General features: G+C 41.1%; 2 protein-coding genes across 3 annotated transcripts; one reads left to right on the top strand and one right to left on the bottom strand.

The window, feature by feature from the left end:
- Positions 1-3,629: 3,629 nt before the first annotated feature.
- nmi (N-myc (and STAT) interactor) lies at positions 3,630-8,902 on the bottom strand. Its single transcript, XM_084478575.1, has 10 exons — positions 8,852-8,902; positions 8,686-8,726; positions 8,504-8,569; positions 8,241-8,399; positions 7,986-8,102; positions 7,704-7,869; positions 6,527-6,633; positions 5,479-5,665; positions 5,264-5,367; positions 3,630-4,184 (listed from the first exon to the last, which is right to left on the bottom strand). Exons 2-10 carry the CDS (start codon positions 8,698-8,700, stop codon positions 3,984-3,986), a joined length of 1,122 nt encoding a protein of 373 aa, XP_084334701.1. The 5' UTR covers positions 8,701-8,726; positions 8,852-8,902; the 3' UTR covers positions 3,630-3,983.
- A 33-nt stretch (positions 8,903-8,935) lies between these two features.
- parp14rs3 (poly(ADP-ribose) polymerase family member 14-related sequence 3) lies at positions 8,936-22,831 on the top strand. 2 transcript variants are annotated; one of them, XM_084478573.1, is made up of 26 exons: positions 8,936-9,184; positions 9,264-9,367; positions 11,593-11,614; positions 11,687-11,842; positions 12,212-12,448; positions 12,855-13,091; positions 13,571-15,627; positions 15,778-15,886; positions 15,985-16,086; positions 16,175-16,237; positions 16,343-16,510; positions 16,606-16,796; positions 16,925-16,961; positions 17,209-17,313; positions 17,433-17,495; positions 17,735-17,911; positions 18,428-18,600; positions 18,741-18,801; positions 18,950-19,069; positions 19,289-19,351; positions 19,515-19,691; positions 20,084-20,260; positions 20,474-21,103; positions 21,560-21,723; positions 21,810-21,984; positions 22,117-22,831. In XM_084478573.1, exons 1-26 carry the CDS (start codon positions 9,007-9,009, stop codon positions 22,410-22,412), a joined length of 6,042 nt encoding a protein of 2,013 aa, XP_084334699.1. In that variant the 5' UTR covers positions 8,936-9,006; the 3' UTR covers positions 22,413-22,831. The 2 variants fall into 2 exon arrangements, with proteins under 2 accessions (XP_084334699.1, XP_084334700.1); XM_084478574.1 differs by having other exon boundaries at positions 15,778-15,835.
- Positions 22,832-23,221: the final 390 nt, after the last annotated feature.

The raw sequence follows: 23,221 nt of genomic DNA on the forward strand, positions 1-23,221 counted from the left end.
TGTAAACTTTTAGGAAGTTGTTTGAAAAAAGTATGTTTATTTCCTTGGTCATAAATAATATCGAGACGTCTACGCCAAAACCCTGTTAACCAGATGTTGGATGTATGAATCAATGCAGGACTACACAATTCCTACACGTTGAGTGAAGACCCGCCCGAAACATTGCAATGCCTAGTTACAAGACATGTCAACACATCCTTCATCTGTTGATTGCAAAACGTCTGTTGTAGGAGTGCGTAGCACAAGTGTGGCAATGTCCCCCCTTTGCATGTATATTTTGATTCCCACTGGCGCCACCCATGCCATGAAATGAATGCACTCACAGCATTGCAAAATGAAATGTATTAGTCTGTTTATTTTTTTTACTTTTCAGAATAAGAACCAAAGAGAGAAGAGAGAGACATCTCCGGGCTGCACGCGGGCCCAGAGCTGGAAGCCCAGCCAGAGGTGAGCAGGGACGTTTAGCCAGGGATGGCAGCCAGCGTTGTGTCTGCTGGCCGCGGGATTGAAAGGGCCTTACTAATGCGGCGTGGGCAGCCCCTCCTTCCCCCCAGCGGTGTTTTGGCGGCGGATGGGGTTTTTCATTAGCACACGTCCTCCCCCCCCCCTGTCCCCCCAGAACTGGCACACAAACATGAGACACAAGGCTGTTAGGCATCCTTAGAAATCTTTACAAAGTGGAACATATGTCATGAAATTGTCCACAGTAGAGTGAATTATATGTTTGATTATTATAATAATTGTGTATGCCTGCAGGTAAGCATTTAGAGGCCATTTCTGACTTGACAGCCACAGTGGGGGAGTATAGGCCCATTTTTACATTATCTCCATTTTAAAGCGAGAAAGTCTGTTTCTCGCTTCATCACTCTCTCTCTCTCTCTCTCTCTCTCTCTCTCTCTCTCTCTCTCTCTCTCTCTCTCTCTCTCTCTCTCTCTCTCTCTCTCTCTCTCTCTCTCTCTCTCTCTCTCTCTCTCTCTCTCTCTCTCTCTCTCTCTCTCTCTCTCTCTCTCTCTCTCTCTCTCTCTCTCTCTCTCTCTCTCTGTGTCCAGGAGCAGAGCCAGCACCAGTGTGGTGTCATTGTATATACAGGGCTCTATAGGAGCTGGCTGAGGGGTGGGGACAACATTGACGGTGGAGGTGGCAGAGAAGAGCCCACCAGAATGGTGGGCTCGGCTGCTGCGCTTGGCTTCTGGTCAGGCAGTCATCCTGGTTCTCATTCACGGTATGCCGTTTCCCACCGTACTCTGCAAGGTGCACAGCTGCAAGGTGCACAGCTGCAAGGGACAGCATTTGCAGCTGTGTTTGGCTAGTAGTACTCATAGTAGTAGCAGTGGTAGTAGCAACAGTAGTTGTAGGAAACGTGTGACTGTGTGTGTTTATTTTAAACACACACAATCCACCTATCTCCCAGACATCCATCAGCTAATTTGGAATGTTAAAACAAAGGATTGCGTGCCAACAGGAAGGAATCTATCTCGGGGCCTGTGCGTTGCCATGGCGCCGGTGTGGGGGCCTAATCTGGCCGAATTCGCTTAGTGCCTGCATCTCCATCCCCAGACCGCAGATGCAATAAGCAACCAATGTGCAGTTACAGAGTTTTTATATAGGTGTGGGCCAAGGCCAGCTGTTTCACCACGCACTCCGCTCACCTCATGAATTATCCACGCCAGTGAGGCATTAATCTTGTTGGAAAAAGATGGAGCACAGGGAAAAGGCTAGATCATTCCAGCCCAAGACATTTGTGTGTTTTGCCTTGCTCTTGTTTTGGTGTAGCGCTGGGGGTCGGCAGCTTGTTGAGCAATATCCGTCAACACACGAATACAGGAGATAAGGAGACTTTGTATTGGGGGGGGGGGGGGGGTGGTTCGATGCAATTCACATTCATGTCTTTATCTTTTACACTGTCTATTTGTTTTAACTCACTCCATCTTAATACTTTTGACTTGCTGAGCCCTAGAACACTCTTCTCCTCCCTCTCTCCCTGTCTCTCTGTCAATCTTAGATCTCCATCTCTCTGTATATCTTAGGCATATAGCTATTTTTCCGTTGTTTCGCTTTTTCATCTCACCACTGCATACACTACAATAATTTAGGTAAAAAGCTGCCATTAAGCTATATGTACTATATATATAGTACATAGTACATACATATAGTATATATATATATTTTTTTTCTTCCCAATATATATATATATACAATTTATTTAAAATGTATCTCTCGCTCTTCCAGTGCTGCGCTTATCATACTTGTTGACAGTGATGGTGGTGTGACCGAGAAACAAATACAGCGATGTAAACCTCCGGGTCTGCGGTGTAAACCTCCGGGTCTGCAGTGTAAACCTCCAGGTATTTCGGTGTAAACCTCCAGGCCTGCGGTGTAAACCTCCCAGTCTGCGGTGTAAACATCCAGGCCTGCGGTGTAAACCTTCTGGTCTGCGGTGTAAACCTCCCGGTCTGCGGCGTAAACCTTCTGGTCTGCGGTTTACACCTCCGTGTCTTTCGGTGTTAAACCACCGGGTCCGCGGCCAGGCTCTGGCAAGCGGCAGCAGGCCCGCCAGTCAGCAGACAGTTACGAGGTGCCCAGCTGGCACCGCAGAGAGAAGCGGCCGTTCTCTCATTAAGGGACCTTTGATTTACTTTACAAGATCTGCCAACGTGTCCGAAGCGGCCGACTGCATTAAGTTAGCATAATAGTTTGGCTATCCTATCATCACACTCACCCACCCCCTAATAAAGTAGATCTGTTGGCAGCAAAGATCGTGCTCCATTAACTTTGCTTTTCATGATTTCTTTTGTCCAATCAAGAGATGGCCTAGGTTTTCACTTTTGGGGATTTCGGTTGTTAAATTAGCATAGGAAAGGAAGCATATCCCTGCAGTGAGACTGCAAAGCCTGGTTGCATTTGGAAAAAAATGTCTGAAAGCATTGCTTAATTTTTCTTCCCGATGCCCCCGATTTATATTGTGCTATTGTGCTTTTGATCTTATGCCACCACCTAGTGGGCACATAGTGTAATTTAAGATTCCATTTTCTCAGTTCTTCAATCTGTTGTGTATGCAGGATGTAAAACTAATCTGGTAGTTTTAACTGGACAATCTTAATAATCTCCTTAACTTGTAATTAAGTAAAGAAGTAAATCATTGTAATCTATCCAATGCATTCCTGAAATGCTAAGCTTCATTCCTGTTATCTTCATAAGGGAGCAGTGTCCAGTGAGTCATAATCATGTGTTAAAGTTGCCATGTCATCACGATGAAATTATTGCTTGCATGGGTGCATTAACTATTTCTGGTTTTAACTGACACCTGATAGAGGATATTCTCCAGTTTACTAGAACTGTGTTAGTTCTAGTAAACAAGAGAACAAACTAAATTAATAATATAAATATTCTTATTGGCTTCAGTGAATTGAGGTTATATGATATAAACTAATTTCACTGGATTCTATTGTTAGATAGTAGGCCTATCTATATGGTAGCTGCTAATAACAATCAGTTAAAACAATATTATTAAACAATTAAGCTATTTCTCACTTGCTTAAAACAAGACAGATGTCATTGTGTTTATAAAATTACACCAAAGGGCACTAAATGTTAACATGTAGGAGAAGAGGACAATCTGTAGTCATTCAAAGGTTTCATTTGTGCTTTTATTGGTGTTATTATTTGCTCCTTCATGTTGTGTTTGTTGCATTCTTCTATGCACGTACAATAATTGATATATAAATCAGACTTATAAATATAACATAATTTGTATTATTTATGTCTGTTGCAAATGTTGTTTTAAATCCAAACTCATCAACTATGTTCATGAGTTTTCCTATTCAGCAAACCGAAATATAACAAATATGATTTTAAAGACTTGAATAATAGCAAACAGCTAGCTTCATCGAACAGCAAAAACCCACCACATTCAAAGTTTATTTTTTAAGATATTATAGGCCTAGCGCCACTTCAAATGTCTCCATCCGATATCGCGAATGAAGTCACACTTGGTTCGCTAAGACGACATCAAACAAGGCCAGCCGCTCCTTGCCCCTGGAGATGTACTTAACGCTCTCAATCTCTCCCCCGGAGTTGGTGGGCTTCTGGAAGAAGATCTCCAGGATGTCCTCCATTTCTTCCTCATCTTCCACGCCCCTGATGTTGTCCAGCAGAACCGTCCTCTCTGGGGCGGCACAAAAGGCCTGTGGTGGGGAAGAAACAAAGGTCCGTTAGGTCAGAGTTTCCCCAACGGTTCTTTGTTGTGATTGAGCAATCGGTTGATCGTTATTCAGGGCTCAAGACTAACATTTTCTACAGGTGGCACTGGTGCCACTAACTTTTTCATTTGGTGGCACTCTAACAAATTTGGTCACACTGCTTTTTTCGCTGCTTTGTCCCAGTATTGGCGTGTCCTTTGTCACGTACCAAGAATCTGTGTATATTCATATGAAAAGATGAACTTGCTTAAAATAATTGTATTTATTGCACAGATGGTTTTCCCTTTTTTTCTGCCAGTGCCTCAACATCTCTCTCCTCATATAATTAGGTAATTTACTAGTTACGATTAATTTTTTCATTTTCTGGTGTTCCGTCATTCTGAATTATGCGTCTGTGTATTTGTTTGCAGGCTCTTCTCTCGAATAGCACGAGTGCTGTGGTGCAATCCACTTAAAACTTGCAGTGTACAAACCAGCTTCATTTTATAGTCTTCAGTGGAAACTAAGTGGGTTGTGTTTCCAATGATAGCACTGCCACTCTATGGCGTCTAGCAGAACAACACCTTAAATGGAATTTTCCGACGGGTTTTGATCTTTCTGCTGCCCGACGTGGCGCTCTGTAGCTAGTCGGGTGTGTTACTGCTTTACATTGAAGCTCTGCGGTAACCGAATCGCGCCCGGACCAAAAGTGGATCCAAGTGATCCAGTGACTTCCTCCACACACTGGTGAGTTTTTTGCTTTTTATTCCGTTAAAACATTGGATCAAACCAATTTAACCAATTCATGATTTAAATGGGACAGAATTACATCCTCAACTAATGTCTTTATCACGACAGCCCTGTTACATTGTTTGGGGAGAATCATAGCCTATATGATTCTATATAAAAAGAAAATTGACTGGGGAAAAGTGTTACCTAGGAATAACTACCTGGCATCCACATAATAAATGGTTGCAGTCTTGAGCCCTGTTATTAATGAAACTTGGAACTATGTCTTCAATATAAGAAGCACAGTGCATCGATTGTGAGCAATGCCGCCAGAGACAGCCATTTCTACATCTTACCTGGAAGTGCTCCAGACGGTATTGGATCATAGGTTCAACCTTAATAGTCACATGTGCGTCCAAATCCACACTGTACTCGCCAATCAGAGCCAGTCGCTCAGCAACTACAGCAAATGGGTTATAAATTATTTGCTATATAGAAATATACATATATATGTATAATCAATCATTATTTTATTATGTCAGTGACACACAAACACACACAGACAGTCTACCTCCAGTATTGAGGAAGGTGACTTCTCCCGTGCCGGTGTCTGGGTCATACTCCACCCTCTCCACCTCTCCTCCTCCTCTGCTGGGCCTGGAGAAACTGGACTCCAGGCGACCTCTGATCGCCTCCGGGCTCATGGCAGACCGCACACCAGAGAACTTCAACGCCTTCTTTGACACGTCAAGCTGGATCTACAGTAAGGGATAATAAAAAGAGTGATTACAGAGTTACTTTAAATGATCAAAGCATAGCATGGTTAGGCTTTAAAGGAATAATACAGGCTAGAAAACGTTGACATGGTTGTAAAACGTTTAACATAAATTTACAATTCCTTCCAGGATAAATTTTTCTGATGTGAAATGTTCATCTTTCTCGTTATTTGTCGTCGCTTCCTACGATGGGCTCCAGTGTGCTATTTTCCTACGGTACCCAGAATGACTCTCACTATCCCCCCTTTCTATTTTGAGATTGGGGATTAGGCCATGGCTTTACTAGCGAGCAGAGAAAGCAGGGAAGTGAAAACGAGCAAAGAAGATTCCTTGGTGCGTTATACCTGGTTGTGAAAATTGCAGATAAGATAAGACATGATAAGACTTAAGTTATGACAATAATAATTCTCAGCTAGAGTCCAGTAGTTCACTTAAAGGCATAGGTTTTGCAAAGAAATATAATGAATCCACCTGCCATCTTGGTACGAGGCCACATTCTGTAAATTGTACATTTATATATTGAATAAATAACCATCTATAAAAATTACGGCAGCAAATTGAAATACAAACCGGTATGATAGGTTGACTTATTGTAAGTGTTTAAGGCCGTAGTTTATCTTTATTGCTATAGTTCGGTTTTTTCATTGTTGCTAATAAATTGTTGCAAGTAATTTATGGAATCAAATTAATTTGTTGCTTTAAAAGTACTTTATAGAACATCATCTTGGTGAATTCACGTCAACCCCACGGAAGTTACTGATAAGTAATGTCTCTAGTTTAAGAGATTTCAATATTTTGAACTTGGATAAATAAAGTTTAAAGAAAAAGAGAAAAGAACAGTACCCCAAACTTGGCAGCAGAGCCCAGGGTCAGTCTCGTTGGTCTCACATCTAATATATTCTTCTCAAGAGGCACAGGGCACTTGGCCATCTTCAGAATCTGGGAAGCCACTGGAAATAATCAGTCAGGAGATAGAAACTGGTTAATAAGAATACAAAGTAGAACTGAACTGTAATTTAAGTGTTGGTTGCAGAACAAATGTCATAGAACAGGTTTCCAGCTGGTGCACTATGGGTTAGGAAAGTCACAGGATGATCAATCATTTTGTTACAGGTGGGTTGGTAGACATTAACAGTGATTTATTAGCAACTTTATCCACTAAAATGAAAGCACAATTTGTACATGGCACTTGGCATGCCATCTGATTTCAACCTGCACGGATATATAAAGCAGAACAATACGCAGACTCTACCATCAGTGGAGTCAGCAACACATTTCCTGGAAACCATAAACGATTATGCAATGTCCCTGTGTTTATCTTTGACCATGTTCTCCTGGGTGGTGCTCGTACATACCTAGTCAGTTCGCTGTTGCATTTTGACATTGGTTTCATTATAACTCTGGTTATGTGCTGCCACCTATAGCCATGTATTATAGCCAACAATGTATTATTTATGAATATGATATTCGTATTGAATGGTTCACAGAACCACTTTATCTGATGTGTGTTTTTAATGTTATGTCCCACTGAGGTGGAACACCTAAATATTCTTGGATTGTTATATGTTAGATAAACTTGACGGATGGACACCATAACCTGTTGCCAAGTCGTTGTGCAGAGCCCTCGGTCAGGGGTTAAAAACAAAGGGTTAACCATCGCACTATGCACGCCCTATGCAAGCATCTTCATTCTTATACCGATACAGTGAGAACATTCTGTGTAAGAGTACTGTTGCAGAACCATCCCATTACATGCTATACCAAGCTGGTGAGGGTTGTGTCTGACTAGGGCTGATCAATATTCAATAAAATATGAGATTTGAAACAGTGATGTCCACCATTATGTCACCACCCCTACAAACACAACTACAATTTTTCCACGCAAAGTGGGATAATAAACCGTGCATGGAGTTCTGATATCTGTATAATCTAATATCTGATATCTTCTGTATAATTCATTTAGACATATCATTTGGTACAACGATAGGACAATGCAGGCATAGTGCGACGTTAAGATTACCTTTCTTTTCTTCGAAGGTGATGAGTGCCTGTCCTCCAGTGAGTACCGTGGTTGGCCTCTGTGTGATGGTGTGGCATCCACTGATGTACTGGCCCACCGCGCTATCCTCCTCTTCCTTTAGCACGTCACTAAACTTCAGCTTAATGTCAGGAATCCGGGCACAGAACTGGATGGACGTAGAAACACAACATATTTATAGAGGGCTGCAGCTATTTCAGTTCCATCACAGATTTTATATGAATTTATATATATAAAATCGACTTTTAAAATACTTTTTGGTACCTTTAATTTCTCTGTTAATTCATCAAACTGGGTTCTTTTGGATTCTAACATATCTTTGCAGCCCTTCAGTCGGTCCGTCAAATGCTTATTTTCCTTCTGAAGTCTGAGGATGTCACCCTATGCAGTTGGAAAAAAAGTAGTTGACAAATAATTTACTGATATTTGTTGCATGCCATTTGAGAGTGCACTAAATATGTAACACAAAAACAAACAAACCCTAAACCTAGCCTATGTCACTGTTTAAAGCAGGCTGACCTCTATGGCCATCGTAGCCTGGGTGCATTCCTCCCGATATTTATCTTGCTGTTCAAGAGCAGCATTCATGTCCTTCCCTGCCTTGGTCTTGGCTTCCTCTTGCTTGGTGGCTTCCAGAGTGAGGTCGGCTTTCACGCATGTGGCCTCTTCCACTTTACCCTTCAAAAGATATAGGGTTAACTTACAGCTAGAAGGAGACAATCTTAAATAAGTTCAAGCATAGGGAAACAACATGGACTTATATGAGCTAGGGCCAGGCCTACCTTCCACATTTCCAGCTCTTTTAATGCATCAGCCATTTCCCCATTTCCTTCCCCACCAGCATTAAGCTGAAGAAAACAACGCAGGCCTGTTATCATCGTTAGACAAGTAAACAATTGTTTTTTTAGCCATCGATATAATATGTATGTTTGTTCAACCAGAAGAAGCCTTTCGTCGTGTTTACCATGAAATTGGCCATCGTGTTCGTCGGTCAAAGAGGTCTCACTGTGATCAAAAACAAGTGTCAGAATTGTGTTTTATTCTAATAGTTTGTAAGTGTGTATCCGATTAAAGAAAATAACACGGCTGTTTAAGAATAGTTTACAAATCGGTATGTTTAGATTACTTACCGAGTAGGCTGTCGTTCTAGTCAATGGAATAAGAGGCGGACTGGCGGAGAGTAGGCAGTGCCTTTAACAGAAAACGAAACAGAAAGTAAACCCAAAGTTTTTCAACCCATTGGCAAAGCTTTCATTAAAGTGCGATGTATTCTGAATGTTGAAGAATGGCAGGGAAAACTCTAATTCTGGAGGGTTTAACTGCCGACTTTGACGATCAAATCAAATCAAAGTTGTCATCGTACTTCCAAATAAAGAGGCGATCGGGAGGAGGCGAGATATCAGAACTTCACGCGGACCCGACCGATAAAAGAAGAGTTGTACTCGTCTATGTCGACGACAAAGGTAGGAACTGCAAATTACGTGTTTTAACTTTTGGTCTCAACTGGATAGTTAGTAATTATGTGGGTTATTCCTTTCCTAGTTCGAAACGAAGTTTTGTCGAGAAAGACTCATCAAGTTGATCTCAAAGGGTCACTGGGGGTAGTAACACTGCACGTTACACTGCCAGAGGATGTCAAGTCAGAGGTAAAACACAAATAGCACCACATTGTTAAGATACGTTTAATTGACATGCGTTAAAAGTCCAATAGCGTCCAGCTGCAGACCTAAAGCCTGAGGCCCACCTCCAGCGTTGGGTCGCACATCCATAGGAATCGCGTGTGTAAAGGTGGACAATATTATATTGCGCACTACATCGTTTTATCGTAAGCCTACTTAGCTTATCGTTAATAAATTAGTAATATATAATGTACTATATTGTGGCGAGCGCAGGCCGGGAATAACCAGACGGGAGCCCAGGTTAAAGGAAAACTCGTGCCCCAAACACCGCACAACTACCAGTGTAACAGATGTGTTGGTTATGACTAACTGGTTGTGATGAAGCATGCCGATTTTCCGGTCAGGAAAGCAGCGAACGTGTTTGACAAGTAAGGGGACTCTTCAGTATGGGATCACAGGTAAGGTGTGTGGTGGTTATGAACATAAGTGTGCGCAGATACAGTGTGCGCACTTGTGAAATATTTAAGGGTGGTTGAAAAGTTCAGAAATATTACTAATTAGTCACAGGTAGATAGGCATTACATTAGCCTACTCCAAAACATTGTATTACCTGTAGGTGGCAGTATAAGCTCATTAACATGATAAAGAAACTAAATTGCGGAGACAAGGGAGCTGCACTCGGCCCGACTTTCACGCACCTAATCGGCAGTGCAGCGATAGTTTACCTTATATTCACTTTACATCTCCTGACAGAGGCAAAGGTAAACAGAACACAAGTGTACGCATTATGTAGGCCTACAGCTACGGATCTGAACGGGTGTCTGGTAATGTATAATTTAGTCTGAGAGGAAACCAATGGTCAAAACGCACACTGCTACAATGGTTTGCACACACAACAAAGAGTTAGGCTTGATTGCGACAGGTGTATAAATAGGTAGCGATGTTATGGTTTGCGTCGAGGCGTGTGTCTAGCCTACGTCGGCTCCTCCCCCAGCGAAGCTCCGTGTCGACTGACTCGAGATCTGATTCACATTGGCGAAATGTCGTTGCGTGTGACGTTCGAGGCTTCATTCCGGGCTACTGTACCATTATTACAATTATTAGTACTATAGTTGATTAGACATTCTCTTTTGCCCGGGATGACTACTTAAAATCTTTGCCAAATTATTTATTTTCTACCATGAGTTCGGGAGATATTTATGAACGGCACACTCACACACATGTATCACTGAAATTACTTTAATTCTCAAATGATTTGATGTATCAGCAGCACACGAAACAAGTTGGGTTGACAGGAAACTCTTTTTCTTTCATCATAATTTCATTCACCACTAGGTGTCCCTAGCGTACTTATTTGAAGCTTGGGGGTCTGAGAGGCTTTGACGTTTCATGAGGCATCATCTCAAGTAGGGTTGCAGATGTGCACATATGCATGTGCGAACTGTGATCATAGATCAGAGCGACTATGAGCACGCCCACTTGCTTATATACACTAAGCGTTGCCTTTTATTTGACAAACGCAACAATCAAACACCACACAACCTTACCCACCACCATGACCCCTTGGTCACTAAGGTGTAATCCCCATCAATGGTTTATTAGTGCCACATAATGTCAATGCCGAAAGGACCAAGGCGGGCGCTACAGGGCCAACTGTCGTTGATCCAACCCCTCCCAGGATCCTTTGCGGCACCCGGAACATGGCGACCACGGCCGTGGTCGCCAGAATATGTTTCAACCTCATATAAAGTGGTCCCAGTCTATGAAGTGGTTTATGTCAACCAAAAACAAAATTCTCTATGGCTGATGACACTCAAATACAATTAACCTGCTTTGTTAGATAAGCTTTAACGCTAAGATGCCAGTGACTGAATTAACTTTAGCTATCATGCTAATTACTCACAAATACTTACGTGATGTAGCATGATAAAATATGTCTTTCTCTGAGATAAATACAGACTATACAAAGGATAGTGAGGTATAAACAGTCAAGAAATTTGGATGTTGTGTGAAACTATGAGGTAAGCTATCATATCCTGATCGTATCGTCCCTGACGGCGTAAAACATTTCAGACGTCACGGAAAGGGGTCTGGCGGTGGAGGTTGGCCTGAGCCTGGAGGTCTGCAGCTAGACCCATCTCTAAAATGTGTTTGATTTAGATAGATTTACAATATAGCCTTTGGTCCTTCATGTTTCACTTGTGTATCATATCATGTCTGGTTAATAATAAACATGTGCCGTCCTTCTACAGCCTGTGTTATCTTCTGAAGCAGGTAAGTTCCATTTTCACTCAATGTTTTCATTGACACAGGGATTCAAATAATATGGTTTGATGACCTTTTCAGACTTTGTCTGCGATGACGAGGCAAAGGCACTACTGCGTGTCACCAGCGAGCGAAACCGGGAGTCCCTCGAAAATTTCTTTAAAGAGTGTATCACAGATCCTATTCTTAGAAAACATGGGAAAAACACATGGATCCTCCAAATGTCCAATAAATCAGGTAATCCAATTATTAAAAACAAGCAAGGTGATACTAGTATGGGATTATCATGCACTCATGATCTGCACTGACAGGGTTTATCAATAATGATAATCATTCATGTGAATGCCAATTCACATGATGACAAATAATTTGAAATAGAATGTAAGGTGCAAGGAATAAGACAATGCTTCATCCAATCAGTATACTTGATTTTATCAAGTTTCATGATATAGGAGTCATGTTTGAAAGACCTACTCAATGTGATCATGCAGTATAGATATATGTACTCTCTTTGCATAGCAGCTTGTAAAAATGACAACTAATTTGAATCTTCAATATCTTTCCACAAACACACACACATACACGCACATGTACAAAACTCAACAGACATGGAAAGTGTGTGTGCCAGCAATCCGCAGCAGTTTGGCATATCGGTGGAAGTGTACAAGGAGAAGGAGGAGGAAGACTTGGTGGACAGTCGACGGTATGTCCTCAGCGGCTTGGACGACTGCTGCCCCTCCGACACCGTCTCCATGTACATCCACAGCTGCAGCCACCGGGCGGAGCACAGCTGGGAGGCTGTGGGTGGAGACAGCATCGTGGTCACCTTCAAAGAGGACATAGGTGGGTACCAGTTGGTACAAAGTGACCAGACCTTAAATGCTGAAAGGAAAACCTAACTTGTTTGAGATGAAAAGTGATGTTGGCTGGGTTACATAGTAGCGTTACGGATATTTCCGGGTTCAAATCGTGATTTGATGTGATCATGAATCGATGCACAACGATTTACAAGATGTATAAATATGGAGTCAAATTGATCTCTATAGGTCACTGGCAGTTTGGGGTTACAAGGTAATTGCAAGGTCAATTAAGCGTTCTGGCAACACCCCCCCTGCAACATGAATTTGATGTAAAAGAAGTATATTTCTTTGCTTTCATTAGTGTCTGTAACAGTATGTGTAACTTGAGTAACAACTATGATAACTTCTGTGTTCATCTATTTAATATAATAATGTTTGTGTGCCTGCAGATGGACACCAATTCATGACAAAAACTTTCACCAAGAGGTTTAACAACAAAAAGATTGAGGCTTGTCGTTTGGAACTGACCAAATCTGTTATTGTACAAGGAGACATGAGTCAAATTTCTGAAGAATTCCTTACACTGTATTTCTCCAACAAAATGAGGAGTGGAGGGGACATAATTAAGTCCTTTGTCTATGTCATCCAAAACAAAAGCATTGTAATTACCTTTGAAGACTGGAAGGGTAAGCTCAACTGTTAAAAATTTCACATTTAACTTACAGTATGTCCTGTTACATTGTGTAATCGATTGGTTGTGCACATTTTGTTTAATAATAATTAAAGTGGCAATCTCAAAGATTTTCCTGTTAATAAATGTCCCTAACTATCTATCTATCTCTGATAAAGGGAAAAGTTACTGCTTATTACCAAAGGTATCACCAAAGAAAACAAAACTGAAATCTTTGAGAATGCTACTTTAAAGGCTCACATTACTGGTTATTATGATGAACAAAGATATTTATGCATGGCTAATGTGGGTATTATTACACAATACGGTGAAATACTGTCTGTAGTGACATTACTGATGTATACATTGTTAATACAGTAAAAATAACCAACATTTTAAAAATGTTGATGATAATTATATTAATTTCATAGTTATTATTATTATTGAGTTGGTTGTAGTTCATTTCTATAATTTCATATCTCTCCTTTTCCATAGTTGCCCAGAGGGTGGCTGAACATAAACACACTTTGATGGAAAAGGATCTTGTTGCACAACTCTTCTACCCTGACCTCCAGTGGGTTCTGACAGGACAAACACACCTCCAGGCCAAGTTCTCAACTGATATTGCCGTCCCAGTCACACCCGAACTCCTGAGTTTTATCAGTCACAATGAGATCTTTCGAGAAGAGCTAACATCCGCGCTTCAAAGGGTCCATGCAGTGGTTTCCTTCAACATTATCTCCAAGCACCCACAATTGGAGCTGAAGATGTCAATGAACAAGTATTCACTGGGCCTGCTCCGGCATGGCCCCTCCTGGGAGACTAATGCTCGAAGAGAGGTTCAGACCATCTTGGAGAGGTACATTGTGGAGCACATCCCAATGGAGGCTGAGGTGTGGCAGGCAGTGAAGGGTAGTTGTCCCGAAGTCAATGTGGCTACCGCCCTCATCTCCTTTAAAATATGCACCTCAGAGTTAGTGGTTGTCGGGAGATGGGAGGAAGTGGAGACACTTGTGAAGGAGATCAAGAGCAAGATGGAAAAGGCCAGAGATGAGCTCCAAGTAGTGAAAAACACCATAGAGAAAGAGATCAAACTCGACTCCAAAGAAAGGCTAGATCTCACGTTGGATCTTGTTAGGGATCAATTGGTAAATGTGGACCTATCCAAAAATAATGAACACTTTACCATACATCTAAAGGGGCTCAGTGAAAAGGTGCAAACGGCAGAAACCCTAATCCAAAAAGTCCAAGATACTTTGACTTCCAAAAAGCTTGATTCTTCCCATAACCTTATACAGTTTTTGCAGTCCCTTGACTTACAGAAGTTCCAAAATGATCACTTTTCTCTGGACAACATTGTTGCTAGGGTGATCTGTAGCAAAGAGTCTGTCACAGTTCTCGCTAAGAAGGGCGACATTGACAGGGCTGAAAATAAACTCAAGGAGGTAATCAAGCAAGAAACTCTTTCTATTTCTAGGGAGTACAACAAGGAAATCTTTGGTGAGGAATGGAAAACATTTCATGCAGAACTCAAAAAGGAACTTGAATCAACCCAGAACTCTCAAAATGTTCTCATTGAATTTTCAGTGGACAAAATTGAATTATGTGGATTCCGTTCTGTGGTCGACGATGTCATTGCCAAGGTTAAGGGATGTCTTGAGAACAAGAAAGTAGTGACAGAAGACGTCCCTCTGAAAACGCTGCAGGAGGTTGAATTTGTTGAGGCTTTCATGAAACTCTCAGTGGATCCTCAGCTCAAAGCCTTGGGGGTCACCGTTTTGCCCTGCCGATCTCCACAATCTCCATGTCTCAAAGTCTCAGCTGCAAGTGATCAAATCAAAGAAGCCATAGATGTGGTGAATAGTCACATCAGAACAATAACAACCAGAAAGTACAAGTACTCCAAAGCTGGTGAGGCAAAGATCTTGAAAAATAATTACTCATTACTCAAGATGCAGGCGAAGGGCTGGGGCTGTAATGTCGAACTCTCACAAAATATCACTCAGCGGTTCAGCTATTATCTCAAGGGCGGTGTGACATTGACACTTTCTCAGGGTAATATTGCCCAACAGACTTCAGACATTTTGATTTGTCCACTGGTCAACATGTCCTTCAACAATCCTGTTGCACAGCAATTCCTAGAAAATGGAGGACCTGAGATTAAAAATGCTATCGATAGACTTGAGAAAATGAAGCAGCATCTTCTGTCTGGAGATGTGATCATGACCAACGCGGGCACTCTAAAATCCAAAAAGCTCATATATGCAGCAATCCCAGTTTGGGGAAAAAGCGATTCAGATCTGAACTCTCCATACCTTGTGGCAGCAGTCTTGCAAAGTCTTTTGAAGGGTGCCAACAACCAGTGTGGCTCTTTGGGCATGCCAGCACTAGGATGTGGAACTTTTGGGTTTCCTGTTAAAGACAGCTGTGAAGCAATAATGAAGGGGATAAGTAGCTTCATTGCTTTGGGTTGTGGAACAATGACCACCATTCATCTGACTGAGTCTGATCACAAAACAGTTGAAGGATTTAAATCTGCCCTTGAAAGCTTGGTAGGTGGTTCATTTTAAAACATTTTGGCACAAGCTGTATTTTCACAAATTGCTAATGTGAATTTTGAAAACGTCCAATGTTCATTATGAAAATGCTTGATGTTATCAAGTGACACTTTTTCAAACTCTGCTTCTTACCTTGTGACACAGGGTTACCATCAAACAGATCCCACCAAAACCAAGAGACCACTCATTCCTTCCTCACCAGGTGCTGGTCAAACTGCAGCCCTTCCATCTCTACAAGTGTCAAACACAATAGGTAATGGATTTGTATCTACGTTAGAAAGGAGCAATGCTCAAGGACTAATGACCACAATGAGATTTATTTTGTAAATGTTTTCATTTGTATCATGCCAGTGATTGGAAGAGTCTCTGTGATCTTGAAGAAGGCAGACATCACTAAGGAGAACGTAGATGTCATCGTGAATTCAAGCAACCAGAATCTAGATCTGAACACTGGTAGTTCTTCACTGTTCTTTTCTTATGAATATTTAAAAGTCCATTCAGCCTAGTGACAAGATTTCATCTTTCATGCTATGCTTCACAGGTGTGTCTGGGGACATCCTTAAGGCAGCTGGACAATCTGTGGTGGATGAATGCAAAAAACATGGTAACTCTACAAGCAAGATCATAGAACAACATTTTTAAACAGGTCCATCTGATATTTGCAAACAAAAATTCAACATAACCATTCTCAACATCTGGATTTTCATAGGTCCCCAGGCTGTTGGCAATGTTGTGCTCACGGGCGGTGGAAACCTGAACTGTAAACACATCGCTCATATTGCTGTACCTCGAGCGATAACTGCATCCATACTTCAGGTCCTTCAGCTGTGCGAAAGCAAGCAAGCTGCCACTGTGTCCATTCCTACCATTGGCACAGGTGAAATAATATGTTAATATTCAGCATCTTACGCATATCCACACCTCAAAAGGAACTAGTGTATTGTACTGAATACAATGACAATTTTCTTACAGGAAGAGGTGGCTCTCTCCCTGAGGATTCTGCGAAGGCGATGCTAAAGGGCTTGAAAAAACATATATTATGCACTCGCTTCTCCAGCCTTAAAACGATCTTTGTAGTGGCCTTTGAAGACAGGACTTATGAAAGCATAAAGAAATATTTCAACAAGCCAAACTATAGTAAAACCCTCAGGGCCGGCATAAAAGTAAGAATAATTGACGATTTAAAGTATTTTAGCTTTTATGGTAGTTCATTGATTCACTTGTCATTGGTAATTAATTTATACCCCTTAGTTTTAATTGAGGTGTTTTCTGTTTGTTACTGCTTTTGTAGATGATGGCTGTACCGGTTGCACTACCTCTGAATCAAGGTTTTTTCCTTTTCTTCTTTAAATGCCCATGGATGCTGAATTAATAACCCTAGCAGTTGTAGAAGTCCATACAATTCCACAAAGTAAAGCTATAAATGAGTCTGTACCCATAGATGTGTACAATTATTGCAATATTGGATTTACTTGCAGTTAGAATTAGCTTAAAGTTTAAAGCATATACTACATACTTGTCACATGTGACACTAATGTGTCTTAAAAAAAATCAATCTTTTGTATTCGACTCTAGTTAAGATCAAGGGTGCCTTGATTGAACTGAAGCAAGGAAACATAACTGCAGAAACTGTGAAAGCCATTGTCAACAGTACAAACACGGATGTCAACTTGAAAAACGGTTGGTTACGCGTTCAGTTATTTTTATTGTGTGGTGTGAGAACTGAATTGTGTCTTTCCAGTAATACAAACTCTTCAACACAAACAGTGATCTAAAAGTGATTCTATGTGTTTAACAAGGTGTGTCTGGGGCCATTTTGAATGCTGCTGGATCTGCAGTTGAAGTTGAGTGTGCCAAAATTAGTGAGTATCTGTCCCTTTTAGCATACACATAAAAATGGAAATAAATATTCTAAGAAATAAAGAAATTCCTACAGAAATAATGAATTTGAACAATGAGGATAGTTTGCATTAACTTAATTAAGTATTTGCATTAACTTTATTATTATATGTACCTATGTTAGGAGCATGTCCTCAGAATAGAAGTAAAATTGTGCACTCCAATGCAGTGATTGTGACAGACTTACTTTTTCTTGCTCGAGGACCCCTGAGGGGCAACTATGCAGGAGTGACCAGCGGAGGAAGCCTGCAGTGTGACTTCATCATCCACATTGTAGGCCCGACAAGTGTGGAGCAGGCTGTTGAGCGTGTGATGAATGTGCTGAAGCACTGCGAGGATAAACGGATCCCCTCCGTGTCTTTTCCTGCCATTGGAACTGGTAATGCATGCAGCGGATCTTCATGGCTTGATGCTAGTTTCAGGCTGGTATCGCCACTGATATCCCTAATAGATTCCATTTAGATTCATAAGGTCCTGATTAGATTTGATTTCTGAAATTATGATTAATTAAATGTCGTCATATTCAATATTGATAATTGGTTACACTAGCAATTTTGTTTGGATCCGAAAGTGATTCTCGGAGAACTAAACTACTGTACTGTAAATTGTACAAGGAACCCTCTAACCTAATACTAAAAACATCAATGTTAACATTAAGGATTGCCCCCAAAGTAATTCCATTTTTATTTAACATGACCAACACACTACAACAGTCAAACAACTGTCTCGCTTCAGTGTCCAAAAAGGCAATAAAAAACACAAAAAAGAAAAAATACATCTCTGGATTTTATGAATCGATTTGAATCTGATCTTCTTCTTTTTTTTACCCAGCACTAATCTAGTTGAAGTAAAATAAGTGAAAATAGTTTACTAACTAGGCTTTCTGTTTTTGCAGGTGGTGGTGGAATGAAGTTCACAGAATCTTTTATCTCCCTGCTGACTGGCATTAAATTCCATTTTTCAAAGCATCAATTCAGTGCTCTGAAGCAGATCTTCCTAGTGGTTGACCAGGCCAAGGCGATGGAAGAGTGTCAACAGGTCCTCCGAGCCTGGATACAGAAGACACAAGTATGTAAATTGCAGAATCTATACTCAACACCATGTGTTGTCAACAGGGGAAGAACAGTATAATGAAAGTAATTATTAATATTGTCATCAGCATTATTATGATTTGTTTCTCTTGATGTCCAACCTTGTTTATTGATAAGGATTCGACTGATGATGACGACAGCAGTAATGACTCTTCCTCTGAGGAAGATAACTCAGGAGGTCAGACAATTCATGTTAATTAATCTTTTTGTTGTTCAATACTTGAAATGACTAATTAAAACTGCATGTTATAGTAACTACATATGCAGTATTTGCATGATAAAAAATGTGCTTACTTCTGCTGACTGTTGTCTCTCCCTCACTCTAGCGACCACTGCTGAAAGGTTGATCGGGCCGGTGAAAGTGAAACTGTTTTGTGGTGACATAACAAAGGAAAAAACGGATGCTATCGTCAGTAGTACCAACAGTAGCCTGAATCTCAAGTCAGGTAAACAATTCAATGGCAGAAATATTGGCCAAAATATACATTGTATCTTACCAGACTAAGTTAGCATTTGGTTAGCCCAATTTATCATCTCAAGGCTATTGATGCAATATATTTCAAATGTACAACCTTGTTGAAATGATTAATGTCAACAATTCTATACCCGCCCAATGACATCAAAGGAAGTACGTAAATTATGGCGTACTTAATTTGTCTTTACAGGTGTGTCTGGAGCTATTCTCAACGCAGCTGGACAAGCAGTGGTTGATGAATGCAACAATTTAGGTACACAAATTCAAATTGATCTATCTAATTATATCTTCTATTGGTTCAATTGTTGGTAGCTTTCAGTTTTCTTTTAAAATTAGATCTATTTACAACTCGTTGGATATGTTCTTACAGATGTGGGATGTTTTGGATATGCAATTGTTCCTTCTTTGATTTAAAGGTAATCAACCTGGTGATGGTGTGGTCATCACCAAACCTGGCAACCTTGCAGCAAAACATATCATTCACATGGTGGGCCAGACCAAGAAGGAAAACATCATCAGCTCCATGCTCAAGGTCTTCAAGATGTGCGAGGACCATAAAATCCAGTCTGTTTCCTTTCCAGCACTTAGCACAGGTAGGCCGACATATTTCTGGTATTGCTAACCTCTCACGTTGATCTCTGCGATGAAAAAGAAGGTGTCGTGAATCGACAATTCCATTTGTCACTCGTGACAAATAAAAAGCACATGTTTTGAAATCATCAATACATAAATATAAATATAAAAAATAAAAAAAAACTTGTGGAATATGTAATGATGAATGAAGTTACTTGTACAATACGGGTTATTTAGAATCAGAGTATGATGTGGGCTGGGTTGTAGGTGAGTCGTGAGTCAGACATGCCGTTGTTCATGAATATTAGCATTTTATTGCTCCTTCGGTAGTACTGTTAGTAATGTAATTAGAACAGTCATGATTTAACGTATGCCTTTTTAAGAGGATTTGTGATTACTTACTTTTTCCCAGGTGCTGGAAATCTGCGTGCAGGGGATGTTGGTACTGCAATGGTCACAGCAGTAGAAGAACACATAAAAGTTACCAAAACACCGTCTCTTAAGGATGTTCATATTGTGATTTTCCAAACCAACATGTTCCAGGACTTTCAGAAGAGCTTAAAGAAATGTAAAAAAGTGACAGCACAGGGTAAACACATCCATCCAAACTTCTAAATCCATCTTTGGTGGTTAAGGTTTCTGCTGTATCTTTCTGCACTAGAATCTAGAGGCAGATCTAATATAAAATTCACCAATATTTGCTTTGAATCACTTATGTTAATGGTCTATTGTTCTACTTTATACCATTCCATACCCTTTAGCTTTACTTTATAGTAATAAGTTTACCCCATTGTCATTACAGCAAAGATAAGTGCCCCCCGGGGAGGATCTGTGGCCCCTACCCGGCAGCCTTCCATGTGTCTGGCAAGTGCCTGCAGGGATGTGTCCTTCTCCGAAGTGGAGGTTGAGGTTCTTGGCTGCCGTTCGAGTGACCTGGCAAACGTCAAAAAACTTGTGGATGACTTGGTGTTGAACGAGTGGAAGCTGCACCAGATCAGCTCCCCCTACCTGTCCCTACTTCTCCCCTCAGAGAAACAGGCCATCGTGGCTCTCAGCCGGAGCCTCCAGGTGTGCGTCAGTGTGTCGGCCCCGGACAAGGCCACCGTGTCTGGGAAGGAGGCCGACGCCCTGACCATGGTTCTCCACATCGAGAAGGATCTGCAAAAGGCCAAGGAGTGTGCGACCCGGCGGGAAGAAGAGAAGAGGCTGTGGAAGACGGTGCGCTGGGAGGTCCGCGACGGAGAGGCGTGGGCAGAACTGGACCCAACGGCCAGTTTAGATCTTGAGCACGCCTTCCATAAGAAAGAGCCGAGCATCAGCTACACCTGGCAGAAACAGACCTACACTGCGAACCTGGACAAGATGGAGCAGACCGACAGGAATGGAACCATCACTAGAATAAAGAGGACCCTGAAGGCTGGTTCTGAAATAGGTACAGTCCCTTATAATCCACTTTTGTGAGGGAGTAAAGTGGGTGGCATATTTTGAAACAAGTTTATTTTATCGTCCTGTTGCATACAAACTTGATCTAATACTCAATGTGGTTTGGTTTGGTCACTGACGGTTGGTTGCATTAATTAAGACCAGTGGGGTCTCCGAGGAGACAGGGACATAAGATGAAAATAAGTCGCACCCAACTTACTTTTCTGACTCATCACACACAATGTTTGTGTCGCCGTCATCTGCAGAGATTTAAATAAGTTTGGCGAGGTATGAGTTTGTTTGTTTGGTCCACAATAGTGCGGTTTCGTTCTTATGACATCTTACTTAGGCTCAGTACTACCTTTTTACTTTTCCACATGAAGTATGCTGACCCCTTAAGATGTTGGGCTTACTAAAAATGCGATAGCAAAGCATTAATATGTGTCTTGAATGTCTAATTTCTTAGCTGTCTTAGAGCCACCATCAAATTGGGACAGGATGGATAACAAGACTCTGGAAATAGTGGATCTGTCTCCAACCTCCACTCAGTACAAAAAGGTTCAGGCCAATTTCCTGCAAACATCCAAAGATCCCAATATGGCCACCTCTGCAACATTTACAGTGGTCAAGGTAAGGAGGAAGCATTTTAGACAAGAGGGTAGATAGAAAACCTTCTAGTGTGACTAATAATACAAATATTAACAATTATAATACAGATCCAGAGGATTCAGAGCAAAGACCAATGGCAGAGATACGCTGTGAAAAAACAGATGCTTGAGAAGAAATATCCCCAGAACAAGAATGAGATGGAGCTTTACCACGGCACCACAGCTGAGATCTGCCAAAAGGTCAACAGCAATGGCTTCAACAGAAGCTTCTGTGGCAGAAACGGTTAGAGATGCATCTGCACACACGTACACACAAACACAATTGTGTTTTAATACTTCTACTTCATATTTATTCAATTTTCCTTAAGAAAATCATTGTGCCTTTGTGTTATAATTTCTTTGCATTTCTCCACAGCCACTGCGTTCGGCAAAGGAACCTATTTTGCCAAGCAATCCTGGTACTCGTGCAACGACACATACTCTAACCCGGACGCCCAGGGGCTGAAGTACATGTACCAGGCTCGGGTGCTGGTGGGGAAGCCGTGCCAGGGGACTGCTGGCATAGTGGAGCCAGCCCCCCTGGACCCCAATAACCCCCTCTCCGGCCTCCACGACTGTGCAGTAGATAACGTCCAGAACCCCTTTGTTTATGTGGTGTTCAGCGATGCAGGGGCATACCCTGATTATCTCATCAGCTTCAAGAAGTCCTGACAATCTTTCTTTCCGACAATCGTGCTTTATCTGATGTTTTTGTCTATGCCGACAGACTAGTATATATAGAAAGGTAAAATATTTCTGACAATTCATTCAAATGGACTGCCATATTCAAGCTCTTCTCTTTTCAGATTTTGGATGAGTAAAAAAATCACGGGAGAATAATCTTTCAGGTATTGCTTTGTCAAGTAATTTTTAATATTTTATATGATCCAATTGATGATTCAAATTAGATTTCAATTCACCGTATTATTGTAGGCTACTTGGTCTGTTGGCTAATAGACTACTACTACAAACATTTTAAAATGTGTTTATGCCGTTATCTATTATAATGGCCTTGTGTGACATTTTATTCAACGGCAAATGAATCATGGTGCACCTGGAATCACATTTGAAATAAAGCATTTAATCATGAATGAATTGAATGATTTTTTTTTAATGTAGGCCTAAATTGTTCTCCATGGTTAATTTGGTCAACACAACGTTTCTAGACTACAAATTCAAAAATCTAGTTGTAAGAGCTGTAGGCCTACATGTTGAAAAATATGTTGATAAAGAATATAGGATAAAAATAAAATGAATACGTAACTGGAATACCAGACTGAATTCACTGTATAACTCACCCTCGCAACCACACTCTTGGGAACCGGTAGGACTGGACTTCAATGGGCGGGAGAGGTGATTGCAGTCAGGAGCAAAGGAACATACCATGTCGCTGACAACACTAGATACACTATATGAAACACTATATTTACACAAACACACACACACAATACATGACACAACTTGTATTAACAATATAAACA

This window comes from Micromesistius poutassou (assembly GCF_964030765.1).
Source record: "Micromesistius poutassou genome assembly, chromosome: 14".
NCBI classification, from domain to species: Eukaryota; Metazoa; Chordata; class Actinopteri; order Gadiformes; family Gadidae; genus Micromesistius; species Micromesistius poutassou.

What these genes read in the sequence shown, in the direction of transcription:
- nmi (XM_084478575.1), bottom strand. An exon ending in AATTAACAGAGAAATTAAAG is followed by an intron (nt 7,870 to 7,985) that starts GTACCAAAAAGT and finishes ACGTCCATCCAG; the next exon opens with TTCTGTGCCCGGATTCCTGA. An exon ending in CACCTTCGAAGAAAAGAAAG is followed by an intron (nt 6,634 to 7,703) that starts GTAATCTTAACG and finishes GATTATTTCCAG; the next exon opens with TGGCTTCCCAGATTCTGAAG.
- parp14rs3 (XM_084478573.1), top strand. Translation starts at nt 9,007, where the DNA reads ATGGCAGGGAAAACTCTAATTCTGGAGGGTTTAACTGCCGACTTTGAC. An exon ending in TACCTTTGAAGACTGGAAGG is followed by an intron (nt 13,092 to 13,570) that starts GTAAGCTCAACT and finishes CCTTTTCCATAG; the next exon opens with TTGCCCAGAGGGTGGCTGAA. An exon ending in TTTTCCTGCCATTGGAACTG is followed by an intron (nt 17,912 to 18,427) that starts GTAATGCATGCA and finishes CTGTTTTTGCAG; the next exon opens with GTGGTGGTGGAATGAAGTTC.